This window comes from Microplitis mediator, chromosome 10, assembly GCF_029852145.1.
Source record: "Microplitis mediator isolate UGA2020A chromosome 10, iyMicMedi2.1, whole genome shotgun sequence".
Lineage (NCBI taxonomy): Eukaryota > Metazoa > Arthropoda > Insecta > Hymenoptera > Braconidae > Microplitis > Microplitis mediator.
The window spans coordinates 7,776,477-7,795,306 of record NC_079978.1 but is presented as its reverse complement, the minus strand read 5'-3'; the positions used below and the strand labels follow the sequence as shown (position 1 = coordinate 7,795,306).

At 26.9% G+C, this 18,830-nt stretch overlaps 1 protein-coding gene across 14 annotated transcripts in view; it reads right to left on the bottom strand.

The window, feature by feature from the left end:
• Positions 1-1,400: 1,400 nt before the first annotated feature.
• LOC130676524 (uncharacterized) overlaps positions 1,401-18,830 on the bottom strand; it is a 262,954-nt gene continuing 245,524 nt past the window's right edge. For 4 of the 14 annotated variants that reach the window (XM_057482814.1, XM_057482816.1, XM_057482817.1 and 1 more), the window contains 2 exons: positions 17,825-17,866; positions 15,472-17,365 (listed from right to left, as the gene is read on the bottom strand). In XM_057482814.1, coding sequence (XP_057338797.1) covers positions 16,004-17,365; positions 17,825-17,866 — 1,404 coding nt within the window. In that variant the 3' untranslated portion in view covers positions 15,472-16,003. Of the gene's footprint in view, positions 1,542-2,452; positions 2,538-15,462; positions 17,366-17,824; positions 17,867-18,830 lie in introns of those variants that run through there. The other 10 variants (XR_008991418.1, XR_008991420.1, XR_008991419.1 and 7 more) reach the window with 7 other exon arrangements.

The following is an 18,830-nucleotide window of genomic DNA, read 5'->3' as shown; positions in this document are numbered from 1 at the left end:
TAATATATTTATATTTATATTTATATATTTATTTGTTTATTTATTTATACTTATGTGTATGTATATATTTATATATTTATATTTATATTTTTATATATATTTATAGTATCCGTTCTTGGAGGAAATAAATTTTTAACGTTTGTTGAGAAAATTTGTGATTGAGGATTTATTTCGCTGAATGATTTTTTTTTTCTTATGGGATAAACAAAAATCCCGGAAGCATTTTTATTTTAAATATAAAAAAATAACTCGAATAATTTTAGTGAATAAAATTTTAAAAATTCATTTTCGTTTGTTCAATATAATGAAATTTATTATTCATAAAACCAATTGCGACAAAATATATATTTTATAAGTTTTAATAAAATAAATTTATAACATAAAATAGTTAACAGAAATTTTCTCACTTAATTTGGTTTAAATTAATTTTTTTTTTAACTGCAGATCATTTATAACATAATAATATCAATTAAAAACAATAATAATTTATAAACATTTAATTATACGAGGAGATTCATTACAACAACAAAAAAAAATGATAAATACTTTTTGTTCCTTATATCTAGTGGCCGGGCTCAGTTTAGGTCTGAAAATTGCACAGTCAGTTAAAACTAATCGAACCCATTGAAATAATTATTAATTTGATTTTAAATAATTATATAAAAATAAATGTACAATTACTTATTTATAATTATAACTTAAAATAATTAAAATAAAACAATTACAATAAAAATAATCTCAGTTAAACAAATTATTATGCATTTAATTAATTATTGTCATCTATCGATGATTGATTTTTAAAAAATGTCAACTTATTACAATTAAAACTAATAATATCATATTTAATTTCAATGGCTTCGTATAATCGAACTGCACGTGTGTAACTTAAAATACTTGTAACAAAATAATAAAAATAAAATTGTCATGAAATATCTCATCTCCATTAAAACTTAATTGTCTATAGATAACAGCACCAGAATTATTACACAATCGATCAATATAAATATATGTTTAATATTTATATATTTAAAAATTTTTTTTGACGGATTTAGGTGTTCAAAAGGGTGGTGTGTATCTTAGGCCATCATCCTGGTATTATGGAGTACAATATTATGTATAAGATGGATTTTGATATATGCACGCTTGTGTTGTTTAAGGAAAATCTCTTCTCCTTCCTGAATTCCTTATACAACAGCATCATCATTATCATCATCATCTGCTGTCTAGTAGCTGCTATTCTAGTCCCTCACTTAAATCATTCCTCGCGCCGACGTGTACCCACTTATGTACCATGTAGTATGTATTATGTTGTGTTATACTGTAGTGTCTAGTAGTAATATGAAGAAGTTGGAGTAGAAGTAGAAGTAGTAGTAGTAGGAGTAGTAGTGTAGACTAGGAGCTTGAGGAAGCGCTGATAGCCATCAAGGGTGCCGGTGGTAATGCCACCGGTATGTGGTAATATTTACACTGGGGCCGCATACAGGCACCTTTTACCGCGTCTCTGCACACGGTCACGCGGTTATCCACCACCTCCACATTTCCTGAAACCAACGAACATCAGATAACTGTTGATTAGATATATATAACAAGTAATATTGTACTCGCAGATAATTTTTGAGTAAAAATTACTCATAAAGTTTAACACTGTAAGGACATCTAACCAGTAACTAAATTTTTACTATGTTGTTAGTAGAAATTGCACTTCATTTACATGCTGTCGAGTAGTATATGTTACAAATTGCACGGGAAAAATTTAAATATTTACTACACGTCCTCAACAGTATCATACTTTTTGGATAATTTTTATTAAAAATTTCTCTGCGTGTATATTAAGACAGCTACTGCACTGTAAATAATTTTTGGTGTGATAATGGTCCTCGAGGACTTAACATTGTGTTCTTGGTGTGAATTGACGGTGTGAATCATCAAGAGGTATACTTTTAACACGGTGTAAGTTGTATTTTTTACACCGTTTGGTGTTATCAGCTCAAAACTCAAACATTGTCCGATCATAAGATCCGTAGTTAAATAAAAATTACCAATATCTATTTTTATTATTAAAATGAGTATATATATATATATATATAAGAATAAAACTTGTCCATTGATATTTACACGACCATTATAAAGTATTTTATGGTTCGAAATTGATAAATTAATGATTCTATTAACGTAAGTATTTAACATTTACACTGTTGGCGGTGTAATCGTTCTAATTCACGCGGCTAAAAATTTAACACTGCGTCGTGTAACTTTCACACTGGCGGTGTTCAAAATTTTTACACGAAATCATTCACACCACACGGCGGATTCCAAATTTTTTACAGTGTGTCTTTTGAACCATACACATGTGGATATGTTTCGTGAGTTTACTAAATATTAATATCTATATAATATATAGTAAGATATAATAATATTTTAGTTAATATTATATGTATATGATAAAACTTACCGTCATGGAGATGAATGAATTTACAGGCGGGACGGTTGCACAGTTGTCGATTAAAATCTTGGCACACCGGGAGGGTGTCCAGTAACTGAAAGAAAATATTCCGGTTTCTATATACGTACTGTTCTGTGATAAATAATCTATAAGAGTGAGTTATAAAAAAGGAAAAATAGTAAATGATAATAAAAATAAAAATAATAAGGATAGAGAAGTTATAAAAATAAAAAATTAAGGAAATTTTTAAAATTACACCACTTGTTCACACACACACACACACAATACACACACTGTTCACAATCTCATACTCTCACTTACTCTATCCAGTTTAATAGAGCATGGAAAACATAATAAATTACATGCTCTATAAAATGGATTGAACGTAAATATTAAGAGGTACTTAATAGCTAATGTGATACACGAGTAGTCGAAGATATTTTGCGATTAATTTATAAAGATTATTTATTATTATTATTTTTTTTTTTTCTAGTTACATTAGTTGTGTTACTCGAAAAAAAATAAGGTCGCAAGCTCATTTATACTTCGTCTGCTCGTGTATTCTTATATTTTTATTTTATTTATTATGTAAATTTGCAGTAGAACGTTATTATTATTTACTTTAATGTTTCTTATTTTTTTTTTTTTCTTAAACAGGGAAACCCTAGCGCTCGTATCGTGTTTCAAATAAATTTGCAAGCTAACCTTGCGTCTGTGTAATATAGAATTAAAAAATATTTAACTTTCCCATTAAAAAAAGGGCTGATTAAATAAAATGAAAATTATTTAAATATGTAATGGCCCATAGCTGTTTACAATACGTATTTTAAAAGTACATTCTCAATACATTTAGTGCAAGGGACGTGCCTATGAAGAAAAAGGATCCTAATTGATTCGCAAATTATTTAATACTTCGAAAATATTCAAATTTATTAATTTAAATTTAATTTTTCATTTTATTGTTTTCAATAAAATAATCATATTTATTTGCGAATCAGATATTGTATCAAGTCCTCTTCTCAGCGGGCCATTATTGACTTCAATGACTAGACTTTTAAATAAAATATCACAATTGATAAATTTAATTGGTTCGACAAAAAATAACTGTGTAAAAATAATCACTTCGCAAATTGTATTTTACGTTTTTGTCCTTTTTTTTTAATTAGTAATCATTTTAATTAAGTTATTTTGTAATTAAATATTGTATGATTGTTGTGTGACAATTGTGTGAACCGATAACTACATACTTTATAAATATCACTAAAAAAAATATATATATAATATATGTATACTGAATTATAAAATAATAAAAAATATTAACGCACGAATACATGCACTCCGGTAGCGATAAATAATAATATCAAAAAACGTTATTTTAATTTATAAAGATGCGTTGAGTTAAAAATTTCAAATGAATATATTTAATGCATATATATTTCTATATATATATGCATTAAATAATTGTGTATAATGTAAAAAAACGCGATAACTATTGATACAATTTTTGAACAGAAATTAATAAACATTGTGAGCACAAATACACACACGAATACGCGCATCTAATAATTGTAATAATAGTGATATATAAATAAATAAATTGTAAAAAAAAATGTTATAATAGTAATAATTTAAAAACTGTTACAATGAATGATAATTCAGCGAGTAGATTATAAACATCCAATTAAATAGATGAAAAATCGTGTTAGCAAAAAACGTTAGATTAAAAGCATTATACAACCTACCAAATATTTAATTAATTAATAATTACTAAATTGCGAGTAATCAAGGACGTGTAGTTATATATTTATACATACATATATATTTATAAAGGGAAAAAAAAATATAAATTTGTTTAATAAATATAGCTACGATAAATATATGTATGTAAATAATTATAACGCGCAGAAAAGTAAAATACTAGGCTCACCATTAAAGCGTGCAAATAAAATAATAAATAATTACGTATAAAAATAATTATTATTAATATTAATATAAGTATTCAAATGTAATAACTTTATAGTATAGACTATATATAAATGTAACTCGCAAATGTAAAAAAAAATAAAGAAAAAAAGTTAATTATATACCGTGTTCACTATATATGTATATAATATATAAATATATATCCTCCGGCGTACGTAGAAGGAGGTTTTGGGTTTATAACAAATATAAATGTAAGTAAGTACTTAATATGATGCGTATAATAGAAATTCTGGCAAATTGCTTAAAGATATGTATATATTTATATATAATTTGCTACGAACACAGAGTCTTGTCATGCAAATATAAATGGCCCGGGAGAAGGGGGCTTTAGGTGCTTGGGTGATTAACGGTGCATTAACAATATATTACCGGTAAACAAATATATAAGCGTCTTGTGATTATTATATAAATAATTAAATATTGTTAATGTATTAATGACAGTAGTAAATTTAACCAGAAATAAAAAATAAATTTATATACATTTATATATAAATATATAAATAAATATTTAAGACATTAAAATCAGTACGAATGTGAAAACAACAATAGCGAATAATAAAGTGTGTTTATGTAAAATAAAATAAAAATATATATTGTAAAAAAATAAAACAGATTACTTGTGGCCATTTCAAAGTGACGGATGGCGTTTTTAATATTTTTTTTTTTTTTTTTATGTAAACGTTATGTTGGTTTTATTTAGCACACGTCACCCAAGCATTTTTAGTTATCGCCAAGCGCTAACTACCGCCAATTGGTTTGTGTACGTGAATTTTTATTTAAACACACACATTCACTCGCTACTTTTTATGAATAATAGAGCTACGATATTTAAATTTAATAGAGAAAAAATAAAAAAACTTTTATTGGGATATTTGGGGTGATTCAAAATATATATATGTACATATATATTTTTATATAAAGGGCACCTTGACTATAGGATCTAATACTTCACGCAACAAACCAAAAGACAGCGATAAGTTAGCGGGAATTGGCGTGATACGAAAGATGAGGGAAATCGTAAGCTGTCAAATTAATACACATGTATATATATTTTATTTTGTTTATAAATATAAAATATGTATACATGGATATATTCTACTGCAAATAAGTTCAACACTATTTTTCAACTGCGATCTCCGCAACCATAACAACAATACACAGCCAATTATAATAATCAACAAAGTAGGCCTTTAACACCTTTCAATTCCGAAAGCCATAGTATATTTCAATGTAATATATTTCAACATATTAGTTTGTGTGTCGTTAAATAATATATTTTAATAGTAAAAAAAAGTATGAAATTTAATAATAAAGAAAAAAATAATATGTAGAACACAGAGTTGACAATCGCGTGCGTGCAAATGCGACTCGTTTAGCATTCACTGCTTTCTCTTATGTCATAATTAAATAAAATAATTATCAATCACGTTTTACAATTTTAAAAGTTGTGTTCATTAATATCAACAACATAATAAATAATAATAATAATAATATGCATAAAAAGCTGGTACTACGGAAGCAAAAGTGATGCACGGATGCAATTCAATAAATTTATTTATATTTTAACGTGCACCATTTATATATTTATGACAGTAAAGTCGCGTGAGAGTAACATTTGTTATCTATCATTTTTTTTTTAACGACAATTGTTTATTACAAAGCCGAGAATGACACCGAGATCGTGTAATATAGATTTCAAATACGTATTTACGTGCTCGTTAAATAAAAAAATAAAATTGCACAGAGTAAAGTTAAAAAAAAATATTAAATTGAGTATAAATTATTTATGCAAAACTATGAATTACTTTGAATGCTAATATTTAATTACTATTGATTACATTAGCTGTAAAATTAAATACAAACGTAACGTTAATTAAAATATATCCAATTAAAATATACCACCGAGAAAGGAAAATGTATAATGAAAGCTTGCTACAATTGAATATTCGATATCCTCAGGCTTTATAGAGAACGTCAATATAAAATAAAAGTATAATAATTATAATAATAATTACTATTATTTTCTAATATGTAATAATATATAACGATCGCATTTATGATAATAGACAAACACCAGGTAATATGCAGTGGTTATTCGCAGTTATAGTTGCGGTGAGCAGTCGTGAGGGAGACGCCCCCAAAAGCTACGTGTTAGCTGAGGTTAATGAGGAACAAAGACAATTGATAATTATTTAAATAAATTTAAAAAGTATTTTTGTCTGTGATTTTAAAAGTAAAACGAAATTTCAAATTTATTCAATTGCCCTTATCCTCTTTATCCTCAAAGGTTAGCAGCATTAACATATCAGGCCTGTATTATTTAAATAAAATCCGTAATTAAATGTAATAATAATAAATAATAAGATGTATAGTGACAAGTATTAATTAAGTTGTTTGAGGTAAATAATTTATAATTCGAGTTATTATGTAAATATTTATGGTAGATAATAAGAGGTAACTCTGTTACGGATTAAAGATAAATAATAAAGACTTGATGGAGGGTAAAAACTGGTTACAATAATGAGTCTACCTGTCCGCAGCTGTCTGTGTAGACGACACAGTGAGCGTTTTGAGGGACCACATGGGCCCCGACAGTGGCTAAGGCTGCTAAGGCGATCCACATGCAGCAAACGAGGCAGTGTTCGTACGATTTTTTTTCAAATAGATTTTTAAATTATTATCAAGTTTTTTTTTGGTTTTTTTCAGTACCATCATATTAGCGAATTCAGTACAGAACGCACCAAATCAAAGGGAGGATCAAGTTGGATGTCCCCTCCAGGCCACCCAGGTACATGTCCGAATAATTCGAAACGTGGCAGCAATTACAACAGGCGTGTAGAAACAATACGAAAGTTTTACAATTTAATATTCAAGCGTTTAATTATATTTAATATTTTTAAATAAATAAAATAAAAAAAATAGAATAAACAAAAATTATAATAAATTAAATTAAAATGCGTACATCAATAATAATAATTGGCCATAATTGTTTAGTTTTTTTTTAGGCCGGGTTTTTTTATAGTTACAATTGGTATTGAAGTTGTGATGAAGGATTTTAATTTTGTTGTCATTAATTTTTATAATTACAGTCAACCATGTACCAGGGTGATTAATTAATAATTATAATTAATATCATTAAATATTTTAATTTTTAATTAAAGTGAACGGGCATAGCGATAATGCGGCCGCAGTGCAAATTTACACCGTCAACAATTAAAAATATCAAGTAATTATAATATATAATTGTATATAATTATTAAAGAATTTAAAAAAAAATTTTGGTAAATAGTTAACCGATAATAAATGACAATTTGTGTGAAACAATAAATTAATTTGATCGAATTTAATTCAGTTAAACAAGCAATTTTCCCGAGGTAAATTAATTGCCGAATTTTAAATGCCAATTTGTAAAGTAAATTTTAATTTAATTTAAAATTTTTTATTTTATTATTGATTATTTATCAAATAAGTAAATATTAGTGATGACGCGTTTAAAATAATTGGTTGTAATTATTTTGAGTAGAAAAAACCAAGTGCAGACCATCAGTTGGCGATCCAGCGTGTCGTTGTGAGAGATGACGGGCCCAACACCAAAAATTTAATTTATTTTCGTTCATAGTCAATCAATCAGGCAGAAATACAAGAATAAATATTTATATTTATATATATAATAATTGTTATTATTTTTTTATGTTTGGTTTATATAGCAATGCAAAAGTAATGATGTAAAATCAAGTCACGCAGATATGTAATTGATCAATTTGCGGCAGTGAATGCAGCATTTGGTGGAAATTGCGTGGTGCGAATTCATTTATAATTATTATAATAATTAATCACGACAACGGTAAATATAGATCCACAATCGCCATATGATAGAAGAGGATTAAGATTTAAAATTAATTATTAGTTATTATTATTATGAATATTGATTTTGTTGTTGTTGAATTTTTTTTTTTTTAGTTTAAAATAAATAAATAAAATAATTAATATAATGAGTTACCGATAGTTTATGGGTTGGGTGATGTCAATAAGGAGCGGATATTTTTAAAGTCGGACAGGAACATGTCAGGATAGGCGAGGGTTTGAGAGCATTCCAGTGTAATTTTAAAAAAATATATTTTTTTAGGAAGTGTTGGTTCAGTTCAAAGACGTGCGGCGAATCCAGGCGAGGGCAAGCATGAAACAGAAAGTTCAAAGAGAGATCATGAACGGATTTGAGTTACATGCAGCACTAAAATAAATAAATAAATTAAAAATAATAAATATATTACAACGTAATTAAATTAAAAATTGCATTAAGATGATTGATATTTAAATTTGATTGCTTGCACATCAGCTTTACAAATATATATAATGGATATATATTAAATAAAGTGTGTTAACAAAATAAAATACGTTAGCTGTTATGCAAACATGTGCAAATTAAAAAAAATTAGAATATTAAACTTAAATTAACGGCATTAATAATTAATAACTTGCAAACGCAAAGATTAATATAACAATAATGATTATAATTATAATTATTATGAAGAAATAAAAGTAAATGTTATGTTGCGTGTGTGGAAATAATATAATTCGCAAAACGTTTGTGTATTGCACATGCACTAGTTTTTAAATAAAAATAAAAATAATATAAATTTGATATATGCATTCTTGTATTTGTTAAGAAAATGGAGGAGAAAAATAAAAGATTTAAGAGAAAAAATAAATAAATAAATAAAATAAAATAAAGACATGAAAACAGTAGCAATATATTCACGCTAAAAAGTAGCTATTTCACTCGGTACTCGCTCACTTGGATATTTTGAAAGTAGCATAGAGCGATCTACAAGGATTCCGGATGGAATCACAACTTCTGTTTGTCCAGTCAGCGTCCGATGTACCTTTTAAAGCCTGGATGCGGCAAAGCTGCAACAACTTACTTGCTATGCGGAGCTTTTTACTTTTTTAGTGTGTCCAAGAAAAGAAATAGTGTGCATATATATATGATATACTTTTCAAGTGATTGCTAATAAACTGCGACAAAACACACATACACATATATCTATTTTATTGTACTTTTTTTTTTTTTATATAGGGTAGAAGTACCGTTTTTGGCCCGTTTTGGACACTTGAAAAATTCAAATAAAATAATTTTTAAAAGACGCAATGTCATAATTAATTTTTTAAATGAGTACAAAGATACTTTTATCACAGTTAAAATGAAAGATTTTTTTTTACACACTCATTAATTAAAATGAAGGATTAATTGTCCAAAAATGGTACCTCTACTCTAGCAGAAGTATAAAAATATTTATCTTTTTCCAATGATAATTGTTTTGACGTCACTGAATAAAGTTACTCGGCTATTTTTTTACTCTTCACTTTTAATTCTTTTTTTTTTTCATTTATATGTATGTGTAATATAAATATTCAACTAGTGCAAATAATGATGCGTCATATTTATATATATGAGACGGCTGAAGCATTAATATAGGTTTTACAAATATAAATGATGCACGTGGCGTAAATCGTGCATTTTATATTTTCTACAGCAGAATATAATTTTATAAGCCAGTTAAAAAGGAAAAGGAAATTTTTATCTGTACCACCGATATTACCATTAATAAATGTTTTTTTTTTTGTTAATATAATAGTATAATAATATATAATTACGCCGAATGCATACATCAATTAATAATAAAATTATATAAGTATTTTTTTTTGTAAAGCTCTTGTATATTAATAATATACAGGGATTGTTGTATATATATCATTATTATTTTAAAAATTGAAAATAAAATAATCCATTGAACGTCTTTGATTTTCTTGTGTCTGATTTTCATCCCTCGTACCATGAAGTTTCGCATCTAAAGCGCTGAAAAGCCTTGGAAAGGAACCAGAGACAGGAGAATATAGTGGTGCAAGGGGTACTTTAGCACACAATCACTAGCGAACTCAAAGGTTCTGATAAATTTAAACTTGAGCTTTTGTCGGTGGTACTCGTGATGTATATAATACATTTATAAATATATATCTATATATTTATAAATGTATATATTTAAAGCAACTAATATTAACTATAGAATTAAAAAGAGACTTTGTGCTTGGATTTACAATAAACGATGTCCAAATTGATTTAGTTTAATAAATATTCATACATTGATAAATTTTTTTTGTAACAACTTATATAAAAAAAGATCTTTTTCATTTGCCATTTAAATTTACAATTTGTACATCTCAAAGGGTACGGAACTTTTGATCATTAAATCGGACAGTTTTTTTTTTACAGGGTATAAATTCAAGCAGCAAAGTCTTATTATTATCTATTTTGTTTAAAAAAAAAAAAGGATTTTTTTTTTTGAGGAAGCAGGAAGCGACAAGGTTATATAAAAGGCTATTAGCAAAAGACGCAGTATTGATTATACGAGTATAATAATAATAATAAAAATAAACATTACAGAAATATTTAGCTTGACGGGTAAACTTTTTTTTGCATTTTTTTTTTTTTGTTTTTGTTGTCGTCGAATAGATAAAGATAATGAAATAAGAATAAGCATTAATAAAAACAAATAATTTCATGCATTTTCTCAAGCATTATTATTACAATTACTGGCTGAATCCTGACGAAACCCCACGAGTGTGCATGCGCAAAAAAACGCATTCGATTTTCTCGATTTTAAAATAATTATATATATTTAAATAAAATTTTAACTTTAAATACGTGTTGCATTTAGCCACGATAAATATTTTATGTTAAAATATTAAATATGACTCTCGTGCACGACTAATTATGTCATTAACATATTACACTTGATTAAAATACAGTCTGACATATATATATGTATATATGTATGTTATTAATATATACTCTATGCGCGAATTATTTAAACACGACGAACGCGTGAAACTTTGCATTTGCATTCCCGGGGTCATACGCAAATAGTGTATTCGATAAATAGGTACTATACATATATATTTATATGCGTGAATGTGTGTAGTAAGTGTTTATCCAATAATTTACATGAAGAATTAGAAACGGTACGGTATACAATAATAAGTAGTACCTGTATATGTAATAATTGTTATTATATCATAAAATGATATCTTATGTCATAGTATTTGAATTTTTTTTTAAATATTAATCAAGACTCCAGTATTTTCTATCTATATATATTTTTCTTCATAATTTTATGTATTTTAATAAAGTATGTTTATTTTTCGTTGCACGCAACTTATATGCAACAATAATATTGCGCAAGTATTTGTATATATATATATTTTTTAATATGTATATAAATTTAATATATAATAATAATATTAGGCATATTTTATATAATAAGTAGTGTACTTTGTGATTATTAGTTAATGTTTTTTTTTTTTTTGTTTAAAATCTTTCTTTTTCCACTCATTCTAGATCTTATGGTGTTCCTATGACGGTGCGCAGTGGATTATTAGTGCAAAGGAAGGCACTTCCGCTGAATTTAACCGAATTAGCGCCCAAGACCTTAAAGCTAATTTATAAATTTATATTTTTAAATTTTAAAACTTGAATTAATTTCATTCTCAACGACATAAAAACTCTTGATTAGCAATAACACACATTAAAACATAATAATAATAATAATAATAATAATAATAATAATAATAATAATAATAATAATAATAAAAAATAACATTACTATTAAAAAATTATCTAAGCCAAAATATCAATAGTAAATTTTTTATTTTCTTTGACTAAAATAAAATAATTTTTTTTTCTTGTTAATTTATAAATTTAAAATTTAAAAATTGCATGAATTCATGACTAATTAAACTAGTAAAATTTTATCAGGCCTTGGGCTTCATCAATTCGTACCAGCCAACAGCTCGTTGATCTTATAATTTTATTTAATTATTATTATTAATATTTTATTTTTTTTTTAATCTAATTATATATTTTAGTATTCACTAATTTAGATATTAATTTAAACATTCAAATGAATCCTACATTACCGATTTGCAAGCTAATTGTAATAATAATCATATTTATTTTTTAAAAATTTTACTTTATTACTAAATCTTTTTAATTTTTAAGTACGATAGTGAATAAATTTATTTATCGCTTTATATTGGCTTTGGCGCAGCAATAGGCCTTTTTTTTATCCATCGAAAAATTTTCTTCACTACACATACAATTTATCGCCATATAGTTTTTAAAACCTTTTTTTTTACTTCATTTTAATTAATTTATAATTATTACTATTTTTTTATTAGTAATTTTGTGTGCTTAGGGCAATAATAATAATATATATTTATACAAACTATACTATCACAATGGACGGCCCTAGTGAATATATATTCCTTGTTAAGAATAAAAATGGTTCCCTTGTTTATTTTTAAAATTAATTAATTAATTATTAAATATCGTTTAATTTTTTAAATCTTTTTTGTCTGAATATTTATAAAAAATCTTCGATCTGACTATTTGTTACAACAGACTAAATAAAAAAAATAAATCTATGCGGTTTTAAATATTAACCGCTCTTCAAACTGGAAGACATCCGGCGTTATTTTTAGGCTTTTATTTATTTCGCGGCGCGTGTGTAAATAACAAAGTCCGGTTAGAAATAGTGTACGTTGTTTTCTCCACATTTATTATTTTTTTTTTTTATAGTTATTACTATTTCCTTCTATTACTTATTTTATATACTCTTTCTCTATTTAATTCAATTATTTTGTGCAAGTGTGCGTAGACCGCCGTATTCTCAGGAGCCATTTTTAATCTTGCAAAGGATCAAAGAACCCAGAGAATCAAGAATGTGAGAGTCCACTTTTTTTTTTATTTCTTTCATTAAAATTTAATTTTTAATTCACCTCCTACATTATTATTATCATTATTCAGAGAAAAATAATTAAATTTACTAAAAAAAAAAATTAATCATTTTTTGTAAATTCAAACTCTTGCAATAATTAATCTCTGAGGACTTTGATTTGTATTTAAAATTTTTTCCGACCGTCTTAGGACCTAATTTATCATCATACAATGCTAACTAATATATTTATTTTCTCCTACATACAGTACGCCTTTAATATATCTCAATACATCGACTGGAAAATTCTATCAATCATTGAGATTATTATAATCTATCATATTTATTTTTTTTTACGGATTATTCTGTACCTGATTATATTAATTTTTAAATATAATAATATATAAATGTACATTATTATATTATGATTTTCACTTATGAAAAGAATTGTATATCATATATATATATACAAGTATATAGAATTCTTTATATCACTCTCTTGTCAGTTATATATATTTGTATAGTATATATTTATATATCAATTCGAAAAGTATTCAAATCACTGGCAAGTATAGTTTTAAATATTAATATTATCATTTTTTTTCATATATATATATATATTATTTTTTTTTAAATAAATATCTATGCATTCGAGCACAGATATGTACAAGCGTATTGAAAAAACGCGACATTTGTTGGTTTATATTTTCCTGCATCTTTTTTTTTGTTTTTTCTTTTTTTTTGTTTTTTCTTTTTTTTTCAAGATCCATACGCCTGCTTTTTTAGTATAATATTTACTTGCACTCATTATTATTTTTTGTTTTATTCATATCACACTCGTTAACTTTCGTTCTAATATTCTTCTTTTATTAAGTTACCCTTGAAGAAATACATGTACTCACAAAAATACAATACATTAATTCACCATTTCCTTTTTATTTATTTATCTTTCGTTTTCTACGTTTTTTTTTTAATGCATTTTTATTTACTTTTTTTTTTAAACGTTAATATTATCGTTACGACGGTTCATATACAATTCTTGTTTATTCAAAAGACGATTAAATTCATTAAACGTTTTTTTTCTTTTATCTTTGCAGCAGGCGGTAACTCTGGCATTTTTTAAATTTACTTTTTATTTATAAATTTATAATAATAAATTCATCACTTTGTAAACTTTATTTATCTTTATTTAAAATCCATTTAATGCGTACTATTTATTTTGTACCGCAATGATGACGACTTTGTTACGGAACTCTCCCAAATATTTTTTATCGAATATTGTGTGTTTATAAATAAAATTAAACCTAAATATGTATTAAAATGTCAACGAATATAATTATTCAAATTTGTAACTTATTTGAATATAATAATAATAATAGTTATCATATAATAAAAACAATTAGAATTTTTAAAAATAAATTTTGACAGCAAGTTGAAACTTGTGTCTTTGGACAAGTTGCATACATTTAAAACATGATTATATATTATATGAAATATATAAAATCTAACGAGTGTAAATTTAGCAGGCATCAGACAAATTCAAAATTATCAATAAATATGATCCTGACACTAGCAGACAATTAAAAATTTTTGAATTTTTTCTAAACTAATTAATTACAAAAAAAAAAAAATATCTAAAAATATACACATGTAGAAAATTGAAACAACTATAGGTGCAATTATTTAAAATATTTTTTTTTTCATAATTTATCATTTTGAAAAAAATCAAAAAATTATTAGACATCGGCTTAATTCAGTATCATAAATAAATAGGGTAAATAATTACGAAAATACTATTTATAAAAAATGCACTTATTGATTTAAAAATTTTTTAAACGCGCATTTTTAAAAAATTTTATTTTATTAATTATTTACTCGATTTATTAATAATTTCAAATTTATTTGATGTCTGCTACATTCACTCTCATAAAATCTAGCGAGAACGTAATTAATAAAAGAAAAAAAAATATATAGAAAATTTATGTTAACATAAAACAATTATGTTTTATTAATTATAATTAATGATCGATGCATTTTTGTCCCGTAAATTATTGACAATGATCATTTAAACCAATAATAATAATAACTTCAATATTTAAATTGATAAAAATGTTTAAAAATAATTTTAATAGTTTAATAAGACACTAATTTTTTTTTTTAAATAGTAAATGTAACAAACAACCATATTGACAAAAAAGTAAAATAAAATAAAATAAAGATAATAATTAAAAGATAAATATGTAACTTAATGAAAACATTTTAAAAGAAATATATATATATATATATATTTAAAAAGTGACAGGCAGTCTTTAAAAATATAAAATGAATATAATTTAGTTAATAAATGAATTAACAACAAGAAAAATAATTATTTTTAATATAGTAGTCTTATATATGTGTGTATGATGCATATTAATCAGTGGCGTAAATAAGATTATATATATTATTATAATCCGTGGCATCGAATAATCAATAAGGCACTGTTCACTGACAATGTCTGACTAGAAAATGAAACTATTTTAATTTTGAAACATTTTTTAATCGGTCAGTTAAATCGATTATCAGTCGCTTGCAATCTTTATCATTAAATCTCCATTTAATTAAAATAAACAAACAAACAAACGAATAGATATATAGATAAGTTATAATTATAATAAAAAGTTTAAAGAAAAAAACTTACTAGAGATCTATTTAAATGAACAGAATGCTCAGCGATTTAATAATAATATTAATAATATTAATAATAATAATAGTTATGTATTATTATTTAAGTCTGTATGCAATAAAAGTATTTGAATTTATTTATTTATGTAGTTTTCATTTTCTTATAAGGCTGCATAATAACGCCAGAGCTGACGGGTATGGCGACTTGTGGCTGGGCTGCAATGGTAGCCGGGTTACCAGCTTGCAATTGAGGGACACCAGATAAACCGGGATTAACGCCGTGCATGCCATGGACGGCCATGCCTGGTAAAAGGGCGTAAGGATTTTGTAGGTAAGGATTGGTGTGCTGTTGGAGTCCTGCGGCAGCACTTGGTACACCAGACAATGAGGCTTGCATGTAAGGCGTAGGTAAAATTGGATGCTGTCTCATAAGTGAGTAAGGATTTATACTAGCAGCACTCGGTCTGGGATAGTGTAGCAAACTGGCTGGAAGATTTGAGGCAAGAGTTGCGGTACCCGGTATACCATGATGAGCTAGCCCATGTGGAAGCATTTGCCGTGACGCAGCGGCAGCAGCAGCGGCATTGTTTGCAGCAGCAGCGTGTACTGCAGCAGCAGCAGCGGCTCCAGATTGACTCATCGACAATGCCTGTTTGTTCAATGCAACACCGGTGTAATTCAATGCATTAAGTGGATTAATACCGTACTGCTGTGTCGCCTGTGAAAATTTAATTGCTTTAGCGTAATTTTTTTGTGCGACTTCTTTAGCCAGAGTGGCTGGATCCATAGCTGCGAAGCTTGTGGGATTCATACCAAGTGAATTAAGGACATTAAGGTGAGCCATATTGGCCATTGTGTAATTAGCCATTGAATTAGCTTGATGTTGCTGATGTTGCATATTTGCGATTGACGCTTGAATAGAATTCATGTTGGCCATAGACACCATATTTGCCATTGACGTTAGATTAGTCATGCTGGGCATTGATGAGAGTCCAGTTAATGAGGTCATTGGGTGGTTTATTGTTGCTGCTGTTGATGCAGAATGCACTGCTGCCAGTTGGCTCACTTGCGGTGTGCTTGTGTGATTCAATTCAGGAGAGTTCCGTGTATTATTTTCGTTATCATGATTTGAGGATGATATTTGTTTACTATTGCCATCGTTGCTGCCTACGCCACCTCCTCCTCCACCACCACCGCCGCCAACACCTACGCTTGGCGGGGGTGGAGGAGGATTGTTGGGATCTACGAGGACACCGTTTGTTTCGGCGTTACTCGAGGATGACGCTTGTTGGGAGGACGGTATTGAGTTTTGCGTACTCGCGATTGACTGATTAGAGGGTGGTTGGGGAAGGGGTGGTGTTCCAGCGTACTCACATGACACAGGCACGAAGGGCTGCGGCAACTGCATTAATTGTTGATAGGTCGTCGCGCCAGTTGCTTGATACACTGGCATCCCGGATTTGTCACCCGCGGGACGCTTGTACGGTACCATTCCCGGAAAGGCCTGAAATCAATGGTAAATGTCTGTTGATTAACTTGTTTTTCCTTTCCTACACCTTTTAAATATTTTATTTTTTATTTATTTATTTATTTATAACCTCGACTTGTTTATACTTGGGTTAAAATACGTAGGCGTGATTCCCCGCAGGATCACTGCGCTCGCTATTTATATTTGCTCATATACAAACCCTTATACTGCTTCTTTTTTTTCATTTGTTGATGTTAGTTTTTAAATTAAAAAAATAAAAAAAATACACGTATTGAAAAAAAATGAGGGAAAAATTAAAAAGTCGAGTAAAAAAATAAAAAAAATAATTTTCTTCATAAAAATTAATGCTACCGATTGCATCGACAAGAAAAAAAATAATAATTTGATTTTATTTTGATTATCATAAATATATGATGGTCGTAGCGCGGATTATAGTCAATAATCAATGTTGTGTATTTTTGAATCTTCACTTACAAAATTCTCGTAGTAGAATGATCCAAAGGACTTTGATTCCATCTGCAACAAAGACAGGATAGGTTTCAACTATTTTCGAGGACGTGGCAAACACGATTAATCTTCGTGCTTAAATACTTTTTTTTGTTTTGTTTGTATGTTATTTTTTGTTCTTTGGAACCGGGAAGGGAGCAGTGGGTGCTAGTGCATACAAGTTGTGCCGATGACGCAGCTTGCGAAGACGTTCCCAAGAAACGAGGTTAACGTTGTTGTTGGATTAACTGTAAAATTTACATCGAATCTAGCACGTGATACATGAGATTACGTAACAAATAGTCGTCTTAGCTTTGTTCCTAGATAAGCCAAGTAAATTTATAATTAATTATTATTTTTATTCAATAGTTTTTTTAAAAATTGATCACGCCGTTCATTTTTTAAAAATGAAAAACGAGTGTGCGAAGCTGATATTTCTTTGAGTTACTTTAATATTTACTTTTTTACTGACCAATTACGTTCAACCAGATTATTTAAAAAAAAAAGCGCGAAATTGTGTACGACCAAAGCTGTGGCAATGTTAAATAAATAAATAATTAAAAGGAAATAATAATTAAACTAAAATAAAGCGAGAGTTTGCGAATTATCAAACAAAATAATAATTAATAGAAGAAGTAAATAACTCAACATATATAATGAATAATAATAATGTTGTCTGTATAATTATAATAGTAATAATAATAAATGATATAAAATAAAATAATAAAAGCAGCAAAATTTTTTATTACAAATCGCATAAATGCAAACGACGTGTGCAGCGAAATAAAATGTCTATCGGAATATAATTCAATCGGAAGCTGCGGACAAGGTGCGAAAAGCTTTAAAGCCGATTATATTTACGAATCTTGATCTCTATATTTTTCATAATTTTTCACTATAATATTTATTATACATTGAATTGCAATCGATGACTTATAAAATTATTTGCTTTAAATAAACTCACGTGATTTTAAATATATTGAACTTAAAATAA